The 21,357-nt window shown below is 37.9% G+C and overlaps 1 protein-coding gene across 1 annotated transcript in view; it reads right to left on the reverse strand.

The window, feature by feature from the left end:
- Col1a2 (collagen type I alpha 2 chain) overlaps positions 1-19,287 on the reverse strand; it is a 35,445-nt gene extending 16,158 nt beyond the window's left edge. The window contains exons 1-29 of the mRNA XM_005331821.3: positions 18,875-19,287; positions 16,295-16,305; positions 15,706-15,720; positions 15,039-15,074; positions 13,807-13,899; positions 12,449-12,502; positions 9,424-9,468; positions 9,279-9,332; positions 9,133-9,186; positions 8,785-8,838; positions 8,323-8,376; positions 7,956-8,009; positions 6,374-6,418; positions 6,032-6,085; positions 5,883-5,927; positions 5,449-5,502; positions 4,836-4,934; positions 4,655-4,699; positions 4,442-4,540; positions 3,969-4,022; positions 3,738-3,845; positions 3,308-3,361; positions 3,105-3,203; positions 2,135-2,188; positions 1,569-1,667; positions 1,090-1,143; positions 547-600; positions 342-395; positions 15-68 (exon numbers count right to left, since the gene is read on the reverse strand). Of these exons, the coding sequence (XP_005331878.1) occupies positions 15-68; positions 342-395; positions 547-600; positions 1,090-1,143; positions 1,569-1,667; positions 2,135-2,188; positions 3,105-3,203; positions 3,308-3,361; positions 3,738-3,845; positions 3,969-4,022; positions 4,442-4,540; positions 4,655-4,699; positions 4,836-4,934; positions 5,449-5,502; positions 5,883-5,927; positions 6,032-6,085; positions 6,374-6,418; positions 7,956-8,009; positions 8,323-8,376; positions 8,785-8,838; positions 9,133-9,186; positions 9,279-9,332; positions 9,424-9,468; positions 12,449-12,502; positions 13,807-13,899; positions 15,039-15,074; positions 15,706-15,720; positions 16,295-16,305; positions 18,875-18,944 (1,719 nt within the window). The 5' untranslated portion in view covers positions 18,945-19,287. The remainder of the gene's footprint in view (positions 1-14; positions 69-341; positions 396-546; positions 601-1,089; positions 1,144-1,568; positions 1,668-2,134; positions 2,189-3,104; positions 3,204-3,307; positions 3,362-3,737; positions 3,846-3,968; positions 4,023-4,441; positions 4,541-4,654; positions 4,700-4,835; positions 4,935-5,448; positions 5,503-5,882; positions 5,928-6,031; positions 6,086-6,373; positions 6,419-7,955; positions 8,010-8,322; positions 8,377-8,784; positions 8,839-9,132; positions 9,187-9,278; positions 9,333-9,423; positions 9,469-12,448; positions 12,503-13,806; positions 13,900-15,038; positions 15,075-15,705; positions 15,721-16,294; positions 16,306-18,874) is intronic.
- Between the last annotated feature and the right edge of the window lie 2,070 nt (positions 19,288-21,357).

The following is a 21,357-nucleotide window of genomic DNA, read 5'->3' on the forward strand; positions in this document are numbered from 1 at the left end:
CTTGTTTTACTCACCCTTTCTCCTGGTTTGCCAACTTCACCAGCGGTACCTGAGGGGCCAGGCAGACCCTAAATGCAAAGAAACACAAATCTCAATCTTATGATAATATGCAGGGGATTTTCTAATACTCTGGGTTTGGTAGGAGGGGAAACAACCTATTAGGTGTTATAAACACACTATTAAGTGTTATAAAAGCACTCCACCAAAGTTTGTTTTGAAAAAAAAAATGCACTCTCTGCTTTAGTTCTGAAGTCATAATATGTGTGATGGGGGAAAGGAGACAGTGAATCATAGGTGTACCATCTGGCCAAGGCAGTGTTTCATTTTTTTTTTTGACTCACCTGGAAGCCTGGAGGACCAGCCGGACCCTGTTCACCTTTGCCACCTTGGACACCCTGAAAGTGACAGCAGAGATAGTATCAATAGAGACATTAGCCACATTGCTGTCTAGCTATATTACTTATGGACTGGAAAATGGAGAAGGTTGTTTTGAGGGATTAGGTACATTCTATTGCAGAAGTGCACAGGAGAGGGAGAAATACCAACCTGGGGTCCAGGGGGCCCCTGAGCACCATTGTTTCCATCAGGACCAGGAGCACCCTAGAAATGTTCAACAGAAAGACCAATGGTTACACGTAAGCCAGGCCGTTCAAAATGCTTCCGAGCATCATTGAAGCGAGTTCCTCAAAGCAAATTTGTCATTTTAGCATGAATTATACTCACTTCGCCAAAGCCTGAATACTGCCTAGTAAATTTCCATATGGTTCGAGGGAAGTCCACGGATGGAAGGCAATTTATAAAGGCCAGAGAATACTACTAAATATTTATATTCTTTTAATCACAAGATGAATAAAATAAAGACTAAATGCTTTTGTAAGTATCTTTGACTTAACATATATTCTGATTTGTTATAGCTCATTGCTTTATATGTGTGGTTAAAGAAAAAAAAGACATTTCATGATGGTAAAAGGACCCTTGGGGATACCCTCTGGGAAAGAAAGTGACAGAAAGATATCAGATGGCCTCAAAGGATGTGTGTTCTTTGGGTGAATTCTACAGGAATAGATATGTACAGCAGTTAGCACCTACCCGAGCACCAGCAAGTCCAGGGTGACCTTTATCACCACTTTTGCCAGGATCACCCTACGATAAAAATGAAAACAAAACAAAGTAAAAAATGATCATATTACACATTTAATGTCGAATGGGCCATACCAATTTTGAAATGCTAATTTCTTGCTTGTGTGTGTGTGTGTGTGTGTGTGTGTGTGTTTTAGATTCCTAGTCCTAGATTTCTATTATCTAAGGCATGATCCATCATCAGGCAGCTCTGGGTACAGTAAGGGGCACCTGTGTCTGAGGAGGCAGTGACTCAGGAGATGGATTTTCAGTAGGATGTAAAGGATATATCCCTTTACTATAGTGATGCCCTTCAGTTTTCCTGTGCTGAAAAAAACATGCCTTGAGGTAGTTTGGACTGATAAGTGGGAGAAAATACTAGATCTTTGGTGCAGTGTAGCAAAAAAAAAAAAAACTGATGAGGGAGAGGAAGCTGTGGTGATTCTTACAGTGGGCCCTTTGGGTCCGGGGAATCCGATGTTGCCAGCTTCGCCTCTTGCTCCAGCTGGGCCAATTGGGCCAGGCCTGCCGTCAATACCAGGGAGACCCTGAAATCAGAGTTTCATATTTAAAGTTTACTCTGCATCAGCATGGCCTCCCTACCTCAAACTCACGATGCTTCCTGGGATAAAACAGAATAGCTTTCTGGATGCACAGAGCTTCTTGTATACAGCGCCAATAAATTATGAATCCATTTTCCTTTTCTAAATAGGATGTCGGTACACACACGGCCAATTCAATCTCATATGTACACAATTTCCCTCTCTCCCCCACCTCTCTGTACCCTTGTCACCTGCTTCAATTTTCCCTGCCACGTTTTTCTCTTCCCTTTTCTGCTTTCAGCCCTGCGTTCATTTGGACTCCATAATTACAATCTATTACTTTGCATTCCCAGATGATGTAGGTGGCTGATATTTATTTTCAATGTATTCATGTATAAATAAGCCACAAAATAGACTTGATAAGGGTGCAATAAGTGTCCTTGAAAACATAATGGAAAATGAGCAATACTTACCACAGGACCTTCTTTACCAGCTGGGCCAACATTTCCAGGGGATCCAGGAAGACCCTATAAAACAAATGAGGAAGCTTTCATATTGGCACTTTAACTCACATACTTGAGGCTCAGATTAATTGAAATCTCACAAAAGCACTTTCCCCTCCAATTTTTGTTTGTTGCCAAGGGTAAATCTTTAGGGATATTAGCCACAAGTCTGGAGATATGAAAAGAGACCTGAAATTTTTCTTCTATTTTTTGTGCCTTTCCCTTTATTGAATTTTAGTGAAACTGATCCATTTATAGATATCACAAGAAACTGTTAAGCAACATGCTATATGGGCAAATGTATCATGCTATTTACCTCATAATAGAAAAACTAATACTTTTAGTAAGCAATTTCCAAAGTGGATTTTTATTGCTATATTTGGTATCCCTATTACATGTTTATGGTACAATTATAGTTGATATTCACCCATAAGAGATAATGGAGCAAAAAATTACTCTATTGCTATGGATTAGAGTGTCTACAGATCTAAAGGTCATTTCTCCATAGCTAGTGTGATGCTGAATACATTACAGCACTTTGTGATTGCTTGAAAAATGATTTCACTTATGAATCTAATAAACTAATAATGTATAGCCCTAATACATTTCATGAACACCTTATATAAAACTTACAAATTAAGATAAAAGATTCATGCTGATAGGAGAATCAACCTAATTTGGATATATTAAAGTAGATCTATGTTTCCAAAGAATAGATCAAGCCATTGTATCAAGTATAATAAATAGGAAATTGATGAACTAACTAAATACATTAAAAAATCTACAGAGCTTTGATAAAGTTAAATTAAAAATTAAATTAAAAAGACATCTGTCGGCAAGTCTAGCAACAAATTTGCTTTAGATGTTTTTGTTATCTTCAATTTTAGCCAACAATACACACTGCCAGATGTGACTTGCTCAGAATATATCTGAAACTTACTCTGGGTCCCATGAGACCAGGCTCCCCAGGGCGACCAGAGTCTCCGTTGGGACCTCGAACTCCAGCAGGGCCAGTTGCACCACGATTACCAGGAGGTCCCTATTGAAAAGGAAGGGGCACAGAGAGAAAATGATAAAGTTAGTGACACAGTCACCAGAAGAGTGTCAAGTTCCTTCCAGGGAAATGAGGGGTAGACTACTAACCATGACACCAGCTCTGCCATCAGCTCCAGGAAGACCACGAGAACCAGGATTACCCTGCAAGAAAGTACATGAAACAGGAGGGAATTAGAGAAAACCCTGGAATCTGATCAGGCACAGTTTATGAAAACATGGCATGTTTTGTGTCTGTATCTCCCCAAGGCTGAGATACAGACACAAACCAAGCCAAATCACTTCACCCAAACCCCAAAGGAATGCGTGGATGAGCATCCTGCAAAAGTAGGTCAACATTGTTTTCAGACCAATTTAAAAACATACCAAATTGGGAGTCACTGATTTAATAAAACAGATGGAAAGCAGATGCTTCTTTCGTCTAGAAAAAGCACTCCCAGTAATTTTGACAATTTCCAATGAAGGGGTATCCTCATCTGCCTCTGGAGTATCTAGGTGTTAAGGAGTATATGGAACCTACTCTCAGTCCAGGAGGTCCTGCAGGACCAGCGGATCCAGGTTCACCATTGGGGCCTCTCTTTCCTTCTTCACCACTGGGACCAGGAGGACCTTGGGGGCCAGCAGAACCCTGTTGAGTGAAAAGAATAGGAGAAGAGAAGAGAAAAGATTTTTTTAAAATATTATATCCAGCTAAAGAAACTGGATTTCAAGGATAACAACCCCACAGAATTGTGGTTATAGAACTACTTACTGGCTCTCCCTTGTTACCACTCTCTCCTTTGGAGCCAGCTGGACCAGGCTCACCCTAGGAACCAATACAAAACAGTGGTCAAAAACCAAACATATGTCAAAACTCTCTTGCAGACAAATTTTCTGGAATATTTATAAGTTAAGGTAAGGAGAAGCTTAGGTTCTCTAAGGGATTTCAGTATGACCCAGTTCATGCTCAAATGGCCTACAGGGGAATAGCATTGGTGGAAGGATCAGACTGAGGTTGTAGGACTTGGTCTCATCTATTTTTACATTAAGGTTCGGATGATTGCAGGAGGAATGCATCTGTGTGCATGCGAGGAAGAGGGAATGTACATACATATGCATACAGTTTACAAACTAAAAATGCCAACGAAGGAAAAATAAAACTGGTAAGAAAAAGTCTAGATAGTGATAAAATGATGGTAGCCCTAGTATTTCAGGATGATGAAAGCCACAGCTATGACCACTTACAACAAGTCCTCTGGCACCAGTAGCACCAGCAGCACCAACAGGACCAGGAATACCACGGGGGCCAGGGAGGCCAGGAGCCCCAGCAACACCAGGAAGACCCTGTTGAAGGAAAGCAAAACCTGGTCCATCATGTGATGATGAGCTGTAGAGGCAGCACTTATCAAATTTCTTTGAAACCATAGCAGCACGTTTTAGCTACCCAGGTATACTCACAGCGGCACCCTTAGCACCAGTAAGGCCATTGGCTCCAGGATTACCCTATGAGAAAGAGGAAGAAGGATATCAATTCACTGGAATATATCTGATCTTCTTCAATTCCACCTTCATTTCTCTTTTTCATTTTTTTTTCCTTGCCTTCTTCTACTTTATAAGATTAACAACAACAGCTACTTACAGGAGGTCCAACTGGGCCAGAAAGACCAGGAAGACCCACTTCACCACGAGGACCAGCAGGACCAGAAGGACCGGGGTTACCCACAGGTCCAATTTCACCCTAAAAGAGAAAATGACAATGAACCATCGGCCAGCAAATAATGAAACAGCATATCCCTGTTATTAGGACACCAAATTTTGGTGGAACTTCTTCAGAATTGCAATCATTTTCCTTATCTCATTTGTAACCCCAAGATTTGGGGTTCTTTTCCTACTTTTTTTTTTTAAGCCTACTTCTGCCACTTGGCGGAATTCAGATTACTACCTGTTGCTATCATTGCTACCTTGACTCCACCTCTGACTCTCTGTGGCCCACTAGTTCTCAGTGCTGACTAGTCTGGGACCCAATGGAATCAATTTCCACATTGCCACTGATCTTTATGCTCATAGTTTACAAGTGCAGGGAGATGATTGATTTTGAACTTGAAGTGGAAAATCCATCATCGTCTATCCATTTTGAAGGGGACACAATTAAGGTAACTATTCTGTAATTATCTCTGCCACCACCATTCTGATCTTTCACATCAGAGTAAAAAGTCTATCAAGGCAATGATTATAGGCACTAGTGTTTTTACCTTGGGACCAGGGGCACCTGGGAAGCCTGGGGGGCCAGCAGATCCAATAGGACCCTGGAATCAAAGCAGAAAAAGAAGTTTCCTCTAAGTAAACTGAAAAGGCAACAGCAACAGAAGAGAGAAGCCGTTTAGAGTGTCTTGATCTTATTTAATATTGGCAAAGAAAGAATTGGCTGCTAGCCTTAGACATGAGGGTCATATTCAGGGAAGGCAAAACAGGTATCCAAGGTAGGGTGGATTTCACTTTACACATCCACCCATAGCCTCAGGTATTTGGAAGTAGGCTATGCAACTTATAAATGGAGACTTCAAAGATCTCCCAGAACATTTGGTAAAGTGTCTGGAGTGATGTTATTTCATGGGAAATGAGTGAGGGAAGTGGCTACCACCACCACACTTTCAACCCTCCCAAATTCCCCAGTGTTAACACTTACAGCAGGACCCACGGGACCAACACTGCCATCACTGCCTCGGGCACCCTATGAAGAAAATAAGAAAAAGAGTCAATAGGAAAGTTAAAGGGAAGCCATTAGAAGATTATTTTTAAAAAGGGTATAAAAACAAACAAAAATGGGATACTTACAGCTGGGCCAGGGGCACCGACACGTCCTCTCTCACCAGGAAGCCCACGGGCACCCTAGAAGCAGAAATCTTTTTAGTAAAATCCAGAATGCTAATCTTTAAAATGTCATAGGCATAATTTGCCTTGTTCATTTTTTTAACACACACAAAAATCCACTAAAAATTAATAGGTCTTATTCTGATACCAACTTAAAGGGAGTATAGTTTGATTAAGTATGCAGATTAGGAACATATCAAAGAATACAGTGCTGAGGGAAAGGGTAACTAGCAACAACATCAAGGAAGTTCTAGTTCACACAGAGCACAACACCTTTAGATTTATAATAAAGTAATAAATACTTACTGCTTGACCTGGAGTTCCATTTTCACCTGGGGCACCGGGTTCACCCTGCGTGGAGAAGAAAGATTGAGTTTCTGATATATATATATATGTCAGAAAAAAATATATATATTTCCTGATTGTGCAATTTTTGACCCTATTATTTCAATTTGAACCATTCACATAATTTTTAATGTTTTTTTACACATAAAGATTATTTCTCAATTATCTCTCACATGTGTGTTTTTAAAATTTGTTGAAATACAAGTTTTTATTTAAACATACTAAATGTCATGGTACTAAGGAAATGTGGTTATTTCCTTAGTGTCCCATTTTTCTCTTAATATACTGAACATCATTTAGACTAGGCTTATTTATTTGGCATGATAATATAAAATAGAGATGGCAGTATAATCATATTTATCCTCTTTAAAATTATTTTGAACACTCAACCTTACCATTTTCATAAAATGTGAAAGACAATTTGAAGCTTCATAATATATTTTAGAGCTGCGATACTTATTTCCGATCTATATTTTTATCCCTAGTAGTGACCATGGTGGCAGTGGCAGTGGTGGGGTGATTTAATCCTATGGCACATGTAAAGAACTTTCCTTCAATATAATCTGATTTAGATATGGAAAGAACATGCTATATGAGACCATTAAGGATCTTCATTTGTAGGATTCTACCTGAAGCAAGTTAGTTATGAATAAGTCCTGAAATGAGCATCAGGAGTTTTAGCATGTGCCCTTCCAGCCACTAGATGTGTGACTTTGGGAGAGTCACTAGCTCTTGTCAAGCCTCAGTTTCCCTCTTCTGCAAAAAATGAGGGAGTCTACAAAGCTCCTGCAGCCCTCACACTTTATGATACTGTGATTAGTAGTCTGAGCTGTTATATTGGGCCCCTGGGAGAATGAGTTTGACCTTATCCATTTGTGTGGCAGCTGGAAAGTTAGAACAGATTCTCCATATTCATGTTCATTTCTGGTCCCGCTAGTATTCGTTACTCATTAATTTGTAATTACGTTGGTATTCACTTTAATATCACATTATCTCCTTAATAGGAAAGAGAACATTTTATAGTTGAAAACGCTGTCAGAGAAGAGCCTAGCCAAGAGATAACACACTTCTGAGACTTTAATTACCTAATTAAAAATTTTTTGAGTGTGCACAGATAAATCACAGGAAAGAGGTTGAAAAGTGTATTGTGACATGAATGTACCTATCTAATTAGTGCATGGCAAAGGAGAAGTTACAGTTTAAAATAACACGTAGTATTCTAATATCTGATTATATGTTTATTTACTTTTATTTTGGTTGCAGAGATCGATTGAGATTATAGGAAGAGGAAAGGAAATGGAGGAAGAAACTATTGACATTATTTTTGTCTCAACTGTTTAATAGATATTAAACTAAATAAACATTAATAATTGGCCTTTTGTCATAGAATCTCATAGTCCACACCATTGAGGGGGGTTGAAACACAGAAGAGGAGACAAGATACCATTTACAATTTGGGTAGTCCTCAGCATAAATATACTTTTTGTTTATGGAATGGGGAATTTTAATAAGTTGTTTACAAACTTTCTAATTCAATATTTACCTTTACACCTTGAGCACCAGGCTGTCCCTTCAATCCATCCAGACCATTGTGTCCCTGAAAGGCAATCCTTATTATTAAATGCTATCCCATTATAGTGCTTTCTCAAATCAAAAATCTTCTATCTTTGCAATAAATATCTCTCTGGTGAATCCTGTGACTGCTTTCTTAGGATGGACTCCAGTGCTCTAGCTCCAGGTGAGCTGGATCCAGGGCACCAGGTAAGTCATCTAAACAAATTCCCAGAATGTGGAAGCAAGAATGTGTCATCCAGGAGTTTAAATACAATTGAACCCCCCCACCCTCCATCCCCACCCCAGCCCAAATAATCAGCATTTTTTTTTCTCATCTGGGCAAAGAATGTGCTCACCCTAATGCCCTTGAAGCCAGGAAGTCCAGGAGTTCCAGGGAAACCACGAGCACCCTTAGAAAGAAACACAGAAGAATATGAATAATAAATATTTTTGGCACAAATGAAAGGACAATGACTTCCTCCTTCCCAAGAAATTCTCACTTAAGTTCAATCTTGGAATCAAAGGCTATAATGTTTTAAAGCACAGAGCCACAACTAGCTCTAACATGAAACAGCTAAGACTATGTTATTTATGGAAAACAGCTTTCTTGCTTATGCACGCTTGTTACCATTATATTACATTATTTGCATTAATAGAAATGTATGCGTTCTTTTCCCAGGTTCTGTCAGATGCCTTTAAGTAGTGTGACAAGCATGAGTAATGTCTACAGTACTATTTAGATGGATGTCTGCCTGAGCAACTATCTTATCTGTGAGACCTCTGACGTTTGGATTATACACTGTTGTAAAAAGTCTCACCTGTGGTCCAACAACTCCTCTCTCACCGGGTCGTCCAGGTTTTCCAGGGTGACCCTAAAACATGAAAGCATCATAGGGTCAACCTCAACTTGGTAAACCATCAGACAAAAGTAGGGGCATCTCGGTTTTTCACAATAGATGAGAAAGGTATCACATAAAAATGTGAATTCAAGTACTTCTTTAATTAACAATTATATTTCCCTAAATACAAGCAAGTTAATTAATATTTCATTAACAATAATATTTCCCATATGAGGAGAATTATGTCAAGCATATTTTGGAAGAATATTAAATTTAGATATGAGGTATTTAAATGGTGTTTTGGAAGTCCTTCAGGTAAGCACTTACATCCTCACCAGCCTTGCCAGGAGCACCAGGTGGACCACGAGCACCTGCAGGACCCTAAGGAAAGAGGAGACTCATTATTTAGTTAAGGGAATATGTCCAAATTTCCTGAAAAATATTTATCACAAAGGAATAAAAAATGTACTCACAGTCTGACCAGGTTCACCAGGCTCACCAGCAGGTCCTTGGAAACCTTGAGGGCCCTAAAAGAAGAAAAATAAAAGTAACATTCCAAACTTTATTTTTTAATTCTCTCTTTTTGCAGAAGAAAGATTATGAGCTTTCCATACTTACAGGGGCTCCAGCTGCACCTGGAGGGCCTCTAGGTCCCATTAAACCCTACAAAGATGACAGACATGGTTAGCACTGATAAGTTGTCATGGCCTTGGATGAATTAGCTAAGACACTACTGTGTCACAGATATTTTGTGATAGACAAATGAACAGAACTGTCCTGATTTTATTTCATATTTTTGTTCTTTCCAAAGAACCCATGTTTTCCCCACTTTCTCTCCCTTTGATTCTCCTTTTATCTCAACCTGAATTAGTGAAACTCAATGAGCTCTGGATAGGATGGTCATCGTTCCCTTAAAATTGTGCACAATTGTGCGTATTGAGGTTGTTCTGATGCAATGAAGTGAATTGGTCTTTGCACAAGTACAGAATGTATGAATGCCTTCTATCAGCTGACAAAGAATTTCATTTAGATTCCCTTGATCATATGTCATCTTCCAATGTCATACTTAGCTAAGAAATTGATATTTTTATTGCCACAAGGGGCATAAATTGAAAAGAATCAAAAGTCCTTCTTAATGATTACAGGGAGGTGCGTTATAACCTTATAGCTCCTTTCAGGGCTGTTGGTGACTGATGAAAATGTCAAAGGAAAGTGGATGTAATGAGGGGTGAAAGAACAATGAAATATTATTGAAACAGCCTACTGGAAGAGTCCAGCCTATGATATTAGTATTGAAAATATGGCCCAAATGACAGCAGATTGTTTCCCCGTTGTTCTTTATTTTGTAATACCCAAAGAAGGTAAAACAGAATATTACTGGTTTGCAAGATGAATACATACTCTTGACCCCCCTTTGCAGTAATCAATGCCTGGATGAGCTCATCGGTGAGACCCATCCCTCATAATGCTGAAAATATTTCTCCTGCATGTCTTGAGCAATTTGTTTATGACAGATCAACTGAGGGGACCAGTCAAATGGCCCCACTATATTAATGCCTATAGTGAAACCCTATAAATGTTATTTAAAATGCACATTATTTTAATTATAGAAATTATTTATTTGGTTTTGGAAATGTGCTTCAACATTAAAAGAAGCTGTCTCTCTTCAATAAAAATAATTTTTAGATATACATTCAAATAATTTCCTTTGCCATCATAAATTTTTAATATTGTATTTATTCATTTTTCCATGTATTTGCAACAATTTCATTTACATAAAAGGTAGTTTATTTTGTAGGGACTGTGAGACACACTATGATTACTCATTAATTCAGAAAAGAACCCTGTGGGGTTTTAGAGTTATTGATTTTCCAACATGGAAAATTATTTTAATGCTTTATTGTTGCCTATCTTCCCTTTTTGTGAAACACATATCTGTTGATTACATATGTCTGAGCATGTGTGTGGATGTGCAAGCTTCAATTATATTTCACTGATATTTAAAAGTAAAATACTCTGCTTTATGCCCCCCAGAGAGATTTTCCAAAGACAGGGGAATCTGAAATCCATATTAATTTTCCCAGTTGATATGTGCTTTTGGTTTTAAAATGACATCCACAGTCACTTTATTTTATTTCCCCCTTTGCTTCTTCTTGAGAAATAGGTACTGCTTCACAACTAACTAATGTCCGGCATTAGCAGAAACAGCTAATTTCATACATCCAATACAAACAAAGCCAAAAGAAACCCCCCACATACATATTCATTTAAGATATGAGCATTCTAAATTACCAGGAAAAATCATGAAATTGGAAAACATCAATTAAAGGTACATTATTTCTCAAGTCAGATTTTAATTTACAGAAAATATTATCTTGCCCTTATAGTATATTAGCTTATTGCGGACCATTAGTTCCAGTAGAATATCTTTTGAATACAGAGCACTAAATGCGTGGTCCAGGTAAGATTTATATTTTAAAGACCATACTCACTTTGGGCAGATAAATATCTTTGGAAACAAGTAATTAGAATCACCAAATTGTGTGTGTATCTATGTGTATTAAATTCTGCAATGCTTAATCAAACTAATATTTTTTACTGCTGGTAATTTTCCCCTCATTTGCATATATATATAGTATACATTTTGCATGATCATATCATTTTTTTGCCTAACACATCTCACTAATATTTGGTAGAGGCTTCATTTGTTCAAAAGGTCACCATCACCAACATAAGCTCCTATGGAATTTTTATAAACTTTTACTCAAATGATAGGATATGTTTCCATATTTTGTGCTGAGTGATAGAAGGGCTAAATTTTACTCATATTGTCTTCTACATCAATTTGTCATTGATATTCTAACAATAGGGTTTTTTTTTATCAAAATGGAGAATAAAGAAAAAATTCTAACATTGTCAACTCCTTGAGGGAGAGTCAGAATCTGTCATTCATTCATTCATTCATTCATTCATGACTATCTCTCCAAATACATACTACCATTAATATCCCATTGAATGCCTCTGATAAAACTCTTGTGATTAAATGAACATTATATATGAGAACTAGGAACATGAGCCACGCTGTTGTTGGCTACCTTACATCTTGCTTGGTGGTTAATTCTAGTTCTGCATGACCTTGGGAAAAGGGATTGAAGTCTCTAGTCATAAAATAAATGAACCAGATTAGAACTTGTTGATCCTTTCCACCAAGTTCAGGGAACTTAAGAAATAAATAGCTCTATATTTCTAAGTGTTGCTTAATATTCTAAACAATGTTAAGAAATGTAAAAAAAAAGTGAATGGAAATTTTAATATTTTGAATGAAACTGATTTTCCTAAGTTATGGTTATGACATCCAAAGATTATTTCTTGGACATAAATATCTCACTTATTTTATTATACTTTATTTTTAAAAAATTTATAGGCTAAGCTATTTTAATGAGGCTTGTTTGTAGAGAAAATTGACATATTTAACCTAGGCTTGGGTTTTGATATACTTAAACACAGAAAGAATTATTATTTTTATTTTATCTAAGGTTTGAATGTTTACCTAAGTAGCTAAATGTATGGCACTGCAAAATTTACTATAAAATAAATTCTAAATAGTATACATTCTTGCCAAGACAAAAAGAGATAAGCATACCATTGGTCCAGGGCCCATTCCAACTCCTTTTCCATCATACTGAGCAGCAAAGTGCTAGAAGGGTGAAAAAAAAGTACATGTGTATATATATATATATATATATATATATATATATATATATATATATATGTTTTTTACTGGTCAATGTAGCTCATTTTTTCTATTCTACTTATAAAGGTTTTTTTTTTGTTGCTATAATTAGTTTACAATTCCAAACTGAATTAGATTTCTAAAAACTCAGGAGAAATATAAGTTTAAAATAGAGTCCACACCTAGTCTGAAGTTCAGAGCCTTCCTGTCTTATTTTTCATACTTTCTTCTGCTCTGTTAACTCAGTTTATTTGCCCCTAACCCTTACCTACATCTGCAGTGAGAAAGGGAAACTTCTTAAACTTTTAAAGTGTCCTAGAGCCATGAATAAATTAAGCAGAGATCAAGAGGACACCTTTGCATTTTCACCTGTTGCCCTTTCCTACAAAACTCACAAAAAAATAACTGAAAGACCTTTTTCTTGCTGGAGTTTCAGAAAGGATATAAAAAGTTTTCAAGTTTAGACGAAAATTAAATTAAAATGCCCCTTGGAAGATTAAACTTTTAAAAAATAGTTCACAGTAATAACTTTACTGTTAAAGATCTCTCTTAGAGTGGTAGCTCTATTAAAGAAGGTGCTTTTTAATGTACTCAGTAGATAAGCAATCATAATAAGATCTTTGGGGAGAAAGGTCTTATTTTACTGGCATACAGTTGGGTATTAGAATCAGGCTTCTGATTCATAGTGCTAACCAATTAAGCAAATATGTTTTCCTTCCTGCAGTGAGGCCATTTGGCACTCATACCATTGTTAAAGACATAAAGCTAAAAGAAGATATTAATGAAAAAGGGAAATGTACTTTTCTCAAATTAGTTTCAAGCAAATTAAACCTAAAACCACTTTGAATGTTGGTTCAGCAGACTTCAAGCCAAGAAGAATAAAAAGGGTAGGATGTTTGTGAAATTGCTTAAGATCAGGGATTTCACTTATGTAATTCAATCTAATCAAACTCTTTAATAATGCAACACCTCTTATTTGTGCCTTACTGAAAAAAGATATTAAATCCCCAAATTAAATAATGGCGCTGATGGCTGCAACTACCTTCAGTGAACACAAAGACCAGTCCTATAATTGACAAGAGTTCACAAAGAGAACAGGCAAAGCAGAAACTTGAATGAAGAAACCCAAGAAATGAAATAAAATATACTAATTTCCAAAGAGCAGACTTTCCCTTAATTGCTAAAAATAAATTCTATAATAAGCCTTCTTCCAACAGAAGTATAAGAAACTAAGTTATAAAAAGTTAAAAGTACTTAAGACACCTTACCCCGCCAAGACCAGGGGGGCCAGGAGGGCCAGGTGGACCAGGAGGACCATTGGGGCCATCTTCACCATTTTTGCCTGGGGGGCCTGGTGGACCCTGTTGTGTATAGAGTGAATTAAAATAGGATTAGACAGGTTCCATGGAACCCTATGCAGTAAATGAAAAGGAGACCTAAGAATACATAAGGTAAAAGTAGTTGTTCAGACTTTTCAATGTACATGAAGGGTGGAAATTTAATACACTGTATTTATCATTCACTGAAATGTACTTAGGTATGGGTCTGTCTTAGAACAAACTTTAGAATAAACTTTAGTAACAGCAGGTAGTTTTCCTAAAGGAATATCTTAGTCATGGAATATTAATTTGAAATGGAGGTCCAGTATTCAAACGAAGATAGAAATTATAGCTAAAGTGTATGCCCTTCATTTTTCACAATGCACAAAAATATACTATGTTTGTTGATGGCTGATTTCTGATCTTGATGAAGGCATTCAAGCAATTTGGTATGTTAAATGTGAATAGTAGATTAATTGATAGTAATTTTATCAGAATATAGAAAATCTTGAAGATTTCCTATTACAAATACAATTTAAGTTGTTAAGGTAATTAACTGAAATAATTTATCTCTAATAAATTGTTTGAGTGGAATACATGTAAATCTGCATTTCAGGACTAATATGAGATATCAGCATTTATGTCTTAACGAAAGTATCCTATAACGCAAAATCTTGTAGTTATTATAAATGTCAAGTAAGCATTTCAGGGAGATCTAAGAAAGCCACAAATGAAATGTAAGGCTGACTTGTACATGTATGAATTTAGACAGAGAAACATGTTACTGACTATCACTTTATTATTATTCCCAAGCCATAGAAGAGATCTTACTTCAAAAGCAAACAGAACATATTAAAAAGAGGACTGTGTGGTGGTGTGTAGATACATTGCCATTATGTATGTGTCGGGCAGGTCCATTAAAAACAAAGAAAGAAAGACCACACAAAGAATATGGCTGTCTGTAATAGTTTTTCTTTTTAAAGGATAATGTTGACCTAAAAAGAATATTGATTATATATAATAATGCTCATTCACCCTTTCGGCAGGGCATTTCCTATTTAAAAGGTGGCACAATTATCTGGATACATAATATTCTAATGAATTGTCAGTCTCCTTTAGTTTCTAATATGTGGTTTTTCCAATATGGGCTAAAGCCATTTAGTAGTTCAAAAATTACATACCCTTTCTCCACGTGGTCCTCTATCTCCAGTTGGGCCCTACAAGGAAGATGCAAACGGCACAATAATAGGTGTCTAAATAATTTCCAGCAAAGAAACAGGCCATTATGAATAATAATTAGTTGGTAAGTCTGACCTAAGCCCAACATTATTAGATAGTAGCTAAAAATTGTCACAATACAATAGATAAAAGTATATTGCTTTTATTATAATTATATGTAATTTTTTTAAAAAAACTGAAGAACTGGAGGCTGCTATAGTCTCTAGTAATTAGGCCAATATTAAGCATAGTATTTTTAATAAGATGATTACTATAGATAAGATGACCATTTTGTTACAGTTTAACAGCATATTTGTATAGTCAAAGTTCTTTAAAATAACTTTTGTTTACTACCTTTAATTAACATAATACCATTCAATCTTCAAGAAAAAAGTCTTTTTTCCTGTAGTATGTAAATAATCAGTTTGTATAACATAAATATAATTAGAGATGATTTTGAAAGGTAATAAAACTTTATTACCTTAAACATCAAAGCTACTTTATGTTTCAACTAATGCATATTCATGTGGGCAAAATCTTGACAAAGTATTTTCCTTTTATAGTTTACTTTAAATTTTGTTAAACTAAGGTATCTTGATAATCTCAGATATTTATGGATATTTATCTTACCTTTTTTGCAGTTCCCTAGAAAAGAAAAGAATAAGTAAAAGATTATTATGAGAACTATATATACATATATATTTTAAAAACAATTATATCTACAGATTGCATTATATGCCCATTTACTATTATCTTAATCTACTCTCAAAATACAATGTAAACTTTTACCAATACGTTAAATAAAATGTATTTTGTACATAAACAAATATGTATACTTATCTATAATACTGCTGCAAGTTCAATTCACAAAGAATTTGCTCATAATTATTTTGCAAAGAAATGAAAAATTCTGTAGTTCAGTGAAGTCTTATCCTTTGTAGTAGCTAATGCTGCTTAAACTGGATTATTTACTCTTTCTATTTCTCATGGGTATTTTATGAAACTACCCTTATGCAGAAGCACCACCCATTTTGGAAAATGGGGTGGGCACTTACTCTGGAAGCCAAAAAGGGTTTGACTCCCATAATATCTCATGGTTTTCTTTGGAAGCTGGGTTAGTCAATACCAGGGTAGCTTCACCTTCCCTTCCCAGAGAAGCAATCACTATGACCAAGGAAATCAAAGTAGATAATTTTTTTATAAATATAATTTTACTAACCTCTTGTAAAGCTGTAGAGAAAAGAGAAAAGTAGAAAATTATTATTAGTATAATTTCATTGATCATTAACAGTAATTGCCAAATAGATACACAAGTTTACAAAATTCAGTTACCTAATTAAAGGGCCAATTATATTTTTTATTAAGAATATTATAATGACTTGGAAATTATGCAGGTCAAAAAATATGGCAGGGATCAGCAGGGTGATTTGTTTGCTATATTAATATGTAAATATATTTTGAATGAAATTGTTAATTATTTACTATTTTATAAATGCTGTGAAATATTCATGTGTCTGAAGGATATTTCTAATGCTTAGCAATTAGGCTGGAAATTGCACAGATGAATCACTGACTGTAAGACAAGACCAGTGGATGGAGGAGGAAATAATTTATGGTTTAGATCATTTTTAATATTTATATGTCAAAAACAGAAAATTTAGGAAAGTTTGTTAGCTAAAGCAGACTTTGTCTTTTATAAAACATTAACATCACTTAGTAGTTCACTAAGTTTTTACCATTTTCAATGTCTTTTTTTTTTAAGGTCTAATTTGTACGTTAGTAACTATGAAAATGGATTAATTCAGACATCTGAGTTTTGGCTTTAAATTAGTTCACTTAAATTAGCCAATGCCATTTTCCTAACATGTGTCGCTTTGTCTCTAAGAAAGGGTTGTAGAGCTTGAAATATAATGGGAAAAACAAACTAAAGTAAAATTCCTCCTTTGTCATTACTACTTTTCAGTCTTTAAAGACTGACTTTCATTTCTACAGTATAAAAATTATGGGTTAATATGGGATACAAGTGTGGCTAAGCTTCCAATAGAATGAATCACCCCTAAAAATTGCTTTAATTAGGTGGCCAAGAAGTGTGTCATTTGAAGTGAGAACATCTCTTGCAACAGTCACAGTTCAGGAGGGTGGGCGATATCCAGCACTGGCATTTAAGGGCAATTTATGAGAATTACTGTTAAATTATAAAAATGCTATGTTTACTTCTTTGTGTCCATTAATAAATAGGAAGACTGATTAGGCTCCATTTGATTAATAAGACCCCTTAAGATTTTGGAAATTTGCCCTTTTAATTACTTAGATGTGAGCCATTTTGAAGAATGTGTGTTTGGTAACCTTTATTACAGATGCTGGATAACTGTTGATTAGGTGAGATGCCATGGGTGCCTTCAAACTTCCCTAGTTCACTTTCCAATTTTTCCTATAGGACTCAACTCTTCCCTTCCACTCTTCAGTTTCCATAAAAAAACGAACTTGGTAATGTGAATCTGTTCAATGAATTTACTCCTTGGTATCCACAGTGTGTATACTAAAAGTGGCTGAAGGGAAATTGCGCGACCGCGCACACAAACACACACACACACACACCCACAGAAATGCATCAGTAAGAATGCAGTGGAAGACACCGTGGCATGTGGGCGGAGCAAGTTTTTGAAGTGTTGGGTGTGGCCTGATCCCCCTCATCCCGTCTCAAGTGAACGTCTTTGTCTAGTAGTAGTAATCAGGCAGCCATTTTTAAGATGAAAACGGACTGATTTTCTTCATTCTATCCTGACGTGGAAGACTGGCCATAAAATCCAAACCAAGAAGTGACCTTGGAGACCATTTAGCTCCACTCCACATTTTGGAACAGGCCCAGTTTGAGTAGCCCAAGGTCATGGGAAGAAGAACCCTGTCCCTTGAGTCTCAAGACAAGGTTGGTATTTCCCAACCTGCTGTGCTCAGCGTTTGATGATCACTAGGAACAGTGATCATCTGTTTAGGTTTAGGGTCAACTCCAAGACTCAAAAGGTAAAGTAAATTTTAGTTAAATATAATTTCACCATTCCCATTACCATATAAATTGTTGAGAAGCTAATTTTACTTCCTAGAAGGTGTCCACTCCAAGTAGAATCCTTCGCAGGATATGCTGACTAGCCACTGGGAATGTCTCCAACCAGAAATTAAATAATTTTGTACAAACCTGTGGAGTCTTAAATTGGGATTCCATTAGCTTAAGGCCTGGTCCCCTGTACTTTCATGTTCCCCCCTCCAGAGGGCGCCGTATCACCATCGCCACCACCACCACCATCATCACCATCATCCAGACCAACCTCAAGACGACCAGAAGATAAGTTCAATGGTTGAGCTTTGTATGATTGAATTAAAAGGCTTTCTAAAGCAGGCCTCAAGTCTTAAAATGTGTGTATGAGGATAGTTATGGGACATAACTGGTGTAGGCCTGTGTTTTTTTTTTTTCCGCCAAGTCAGTTGTTAATAGCTAGCTCATCCTTAGGGGAAAAGACCTTCTGCTCCCTGTGCGCTTCTCTAACTGAGGATCCAGATTAAGTTAACTGTGTTACTGAGTTAAAAGTTCCTAACTTGTAGGGAGAGTTGTTGAGTCCTTCATGTTTTCATTTTTAAAGTACTTTCCATGTTCCTGATCAATTCCAGCGTTTCTCCACATGCCAGAGAGCCTTCCCTCCAAGCTGTGCAAGGAATTGAGGTTTAGGTTTCCCCTTTTCAGACCAGGGCGTCCACCCATCTAACTTCTCTCCCCCATCTCCCCGAACAAGCTGAAGGCACTTACATTGGCATGTTGCTAGGCACGAAGTTACTGCAAGCAGCAACAAAGTCCGCGTATCCACAAAGCTGAGCATGTCTACCACTTAGACATGCAGACTCCTTGTGTCGCAGAGCCCCTGGGTCACCGACGGAGGTATCACCTGGCAGGAGCAGGCATGCAGTCGCGGCCAGTACCTCCAACTTAGCCGAAACCTCCTGCCGCCGTGGTGCTAAAATAATAAAGCCGGGATCTGCCCTATTTATATGGCAAAAGTTTCCCTGGCCCGAGGGTGCCTCCAAAAGCGCCTCCGCCAATGAGAGGGCTGGGGCTGGGGGCCCGGGCAGCCACACTGGGAGGAGACTGCGGGGGCGCAGAGGAGGGAGCGAAGTGGGGGAGGGACGTGGCCACGGGGCTGGCTTCTTAAATTGGTTCCATTCTTTTTGAGGACGTGGACACTTTTGAGGCTTTCGAGGGGAAACTCTGACTCGCTGTCTGCATACCTCCTCCCTCCCCATCCACCCGCCTCCCCCCGCCCTTTCCAAGTTTGGAAACACTTTTGGACACGTCGGAGCGCTTTGCCGACTCCGACGTGGGCAAAAGTTTGGGGATCTCTGGGCAGCTGGGCAGCTGGGCAGCTGTAGAGGGACCTGAAGCCCGGAGATCAAAGCAGGAGCTGTCCAGTCCTGCCTCACCTTGTGCCCTATGGGCCACCTGCAGGGTGGAGGGGGCTGGGCGGGCGCGGAGGGGGCAGGGCGGGAGGGAGGGAAGATCCGACTGCGTGGCGCAGCCCGAGGCCGCCCTCCCAAGCCTCCTCCACCCTGCCCCCTGCTCGAGTCCAGCTTTTCTCCAGCTTTAGGGCAAGTGTGCCCACTTTTTTTTTTTTTTTAAATTTATCAGTGTCTCCTTTCTCCTTCTGCCTCTCTCTCTCTCTCTCTCTCTCTCTCTCTCTCTCTCTCTCTCTCTCTCTCTCTCTCTCTCTCTCTCCACCCTCAGTGCAAAGGGACTGGGGGGGGGGGAGAGCAACTGCTTGGGTGGGGAGCAGGGAAGAAACGGCGTGGCACCCAGCACCAGAAAGGGTAGGTGTCATGCACACTAGCCTAGATCAAGCCATCAGGAAAGCACTTCAACTCCTGGTTTGCTTCTGCTAAGGCTAATTCTAAATTTTATCTTAGGGACTATCTGGACCTGTAAAATGTCTGCATCTGACCTGGTGACTTCTCTTCCTCAGTTTCTCCTCTGTAAGGTGGCCGTAGGGAACCTACTTCCCTTCATATTTCTCCTCTTCTTTACGGTCCAGGTTTACCAGCTGTACCCGGAGCCTGGACCCAGATAACCCTCCTCTGAGTCCCCAGTTCTCTTAGCCTTGCTGTCCATTCACTGACACCTCTCTTAAAGCTGACACCTTCATTCTCTAGCCTCTCTTCTCTCTCACACAGGAGAAAACATCTAGGGCATCTAGAGGACCTTCTGAGGTTGAGTTGTGCACAGTCTTTTGTCAACACTCCAAGATTGTCCCCTGCAACGTGGATGTTAACTCTTTCCCTGACACCTAACCTCCTTCTTCCCTTGCCTTCATTCAGTTCTCAACTCCCCAACAGGGAGGGAATGACATGGAACCTTGACCCTGAGACTTGAGAGGCTGAAGGCCAGGTCTCCCCAAAATTGTATTCTTAATACTGTCTCCAAAATCCTCTTGGGATGTCATTCTTGGACCAGGGTTTGTTGAAGACTATGGGTCTCAACTTCTCAGTCTGCCAAACATCCCTAATGAAATAGTGATGGACTAGTCAGACTGTCATTCTATCCCAGAAGTTATCACAAAAGGAACATCTTTAGGTCAATTCTGTGTCCACTAGAAACAGAAACGGATGGATTCCTTGGGAATCTTCCCTTTTCTTTATCCACTCCTCTCCGTTTCTTGCTTTGCTGTGAGGAAGAATGTCTGCATAAATTAACTCCATCAGCAGCTGCTATAAACCAAAGGGCTGGAATATTCTTAAATGAACTGCTTTTTTGAAACTTCAAAGAATAAAAACAGTTAGCAGAAGTAAAATAATAACTATAGTAAACTTCAATAAACAGTTTGTTCTTATAGGCACTGACTTGGGAGACAACTTTGGAAGATACTTTGAAATAACTTGGAGTAAAAGAATTTGAAAGGGTGTCTGGTCAGTCCTAGGAGGATGTTTACAAGAAGAAATCCACTTTCTAGTTTGTTCCTAACTAGGTGACAGTGTTTGAAGTCTCACAGGTTCTGGTAACAACCACAAAAGAGCTGAGGTTGAATTGCATAGTCCAAGACCATCTTTACCCTTTCCCTAAATTATTGCTGTTATAGAACTAACCAAAAACTTTAAAAGTAGAAATCACTTTTATAGAAAAGAAAAACTTCAGTGCTACATAGCCAATTTTTTTTGTGTTAATCAGAAGAGTGAGTTACGATTTTTGCCACGGTGTTGAATTGCTTTTGCAGAACATTATTTGTACATTTGTCCTATGATGCTGAA

The sequence above is a fragment of the Ictidomys tridecemlineatus genome, chromosome 2, assembly GCF_052094955.1.
Source record: "Ictidomys tridecemlineatus isolate mIctTri1 chromosome 2, mIctTri1.hap1, whole genome shotgun sequence".
Lineage (NCBI taxonomy): Eukaryota > Metazoa > Chordata > Mammalia > Rodentia > Sciuridae > Ictidomys > Ictidomys tridecemlineatus.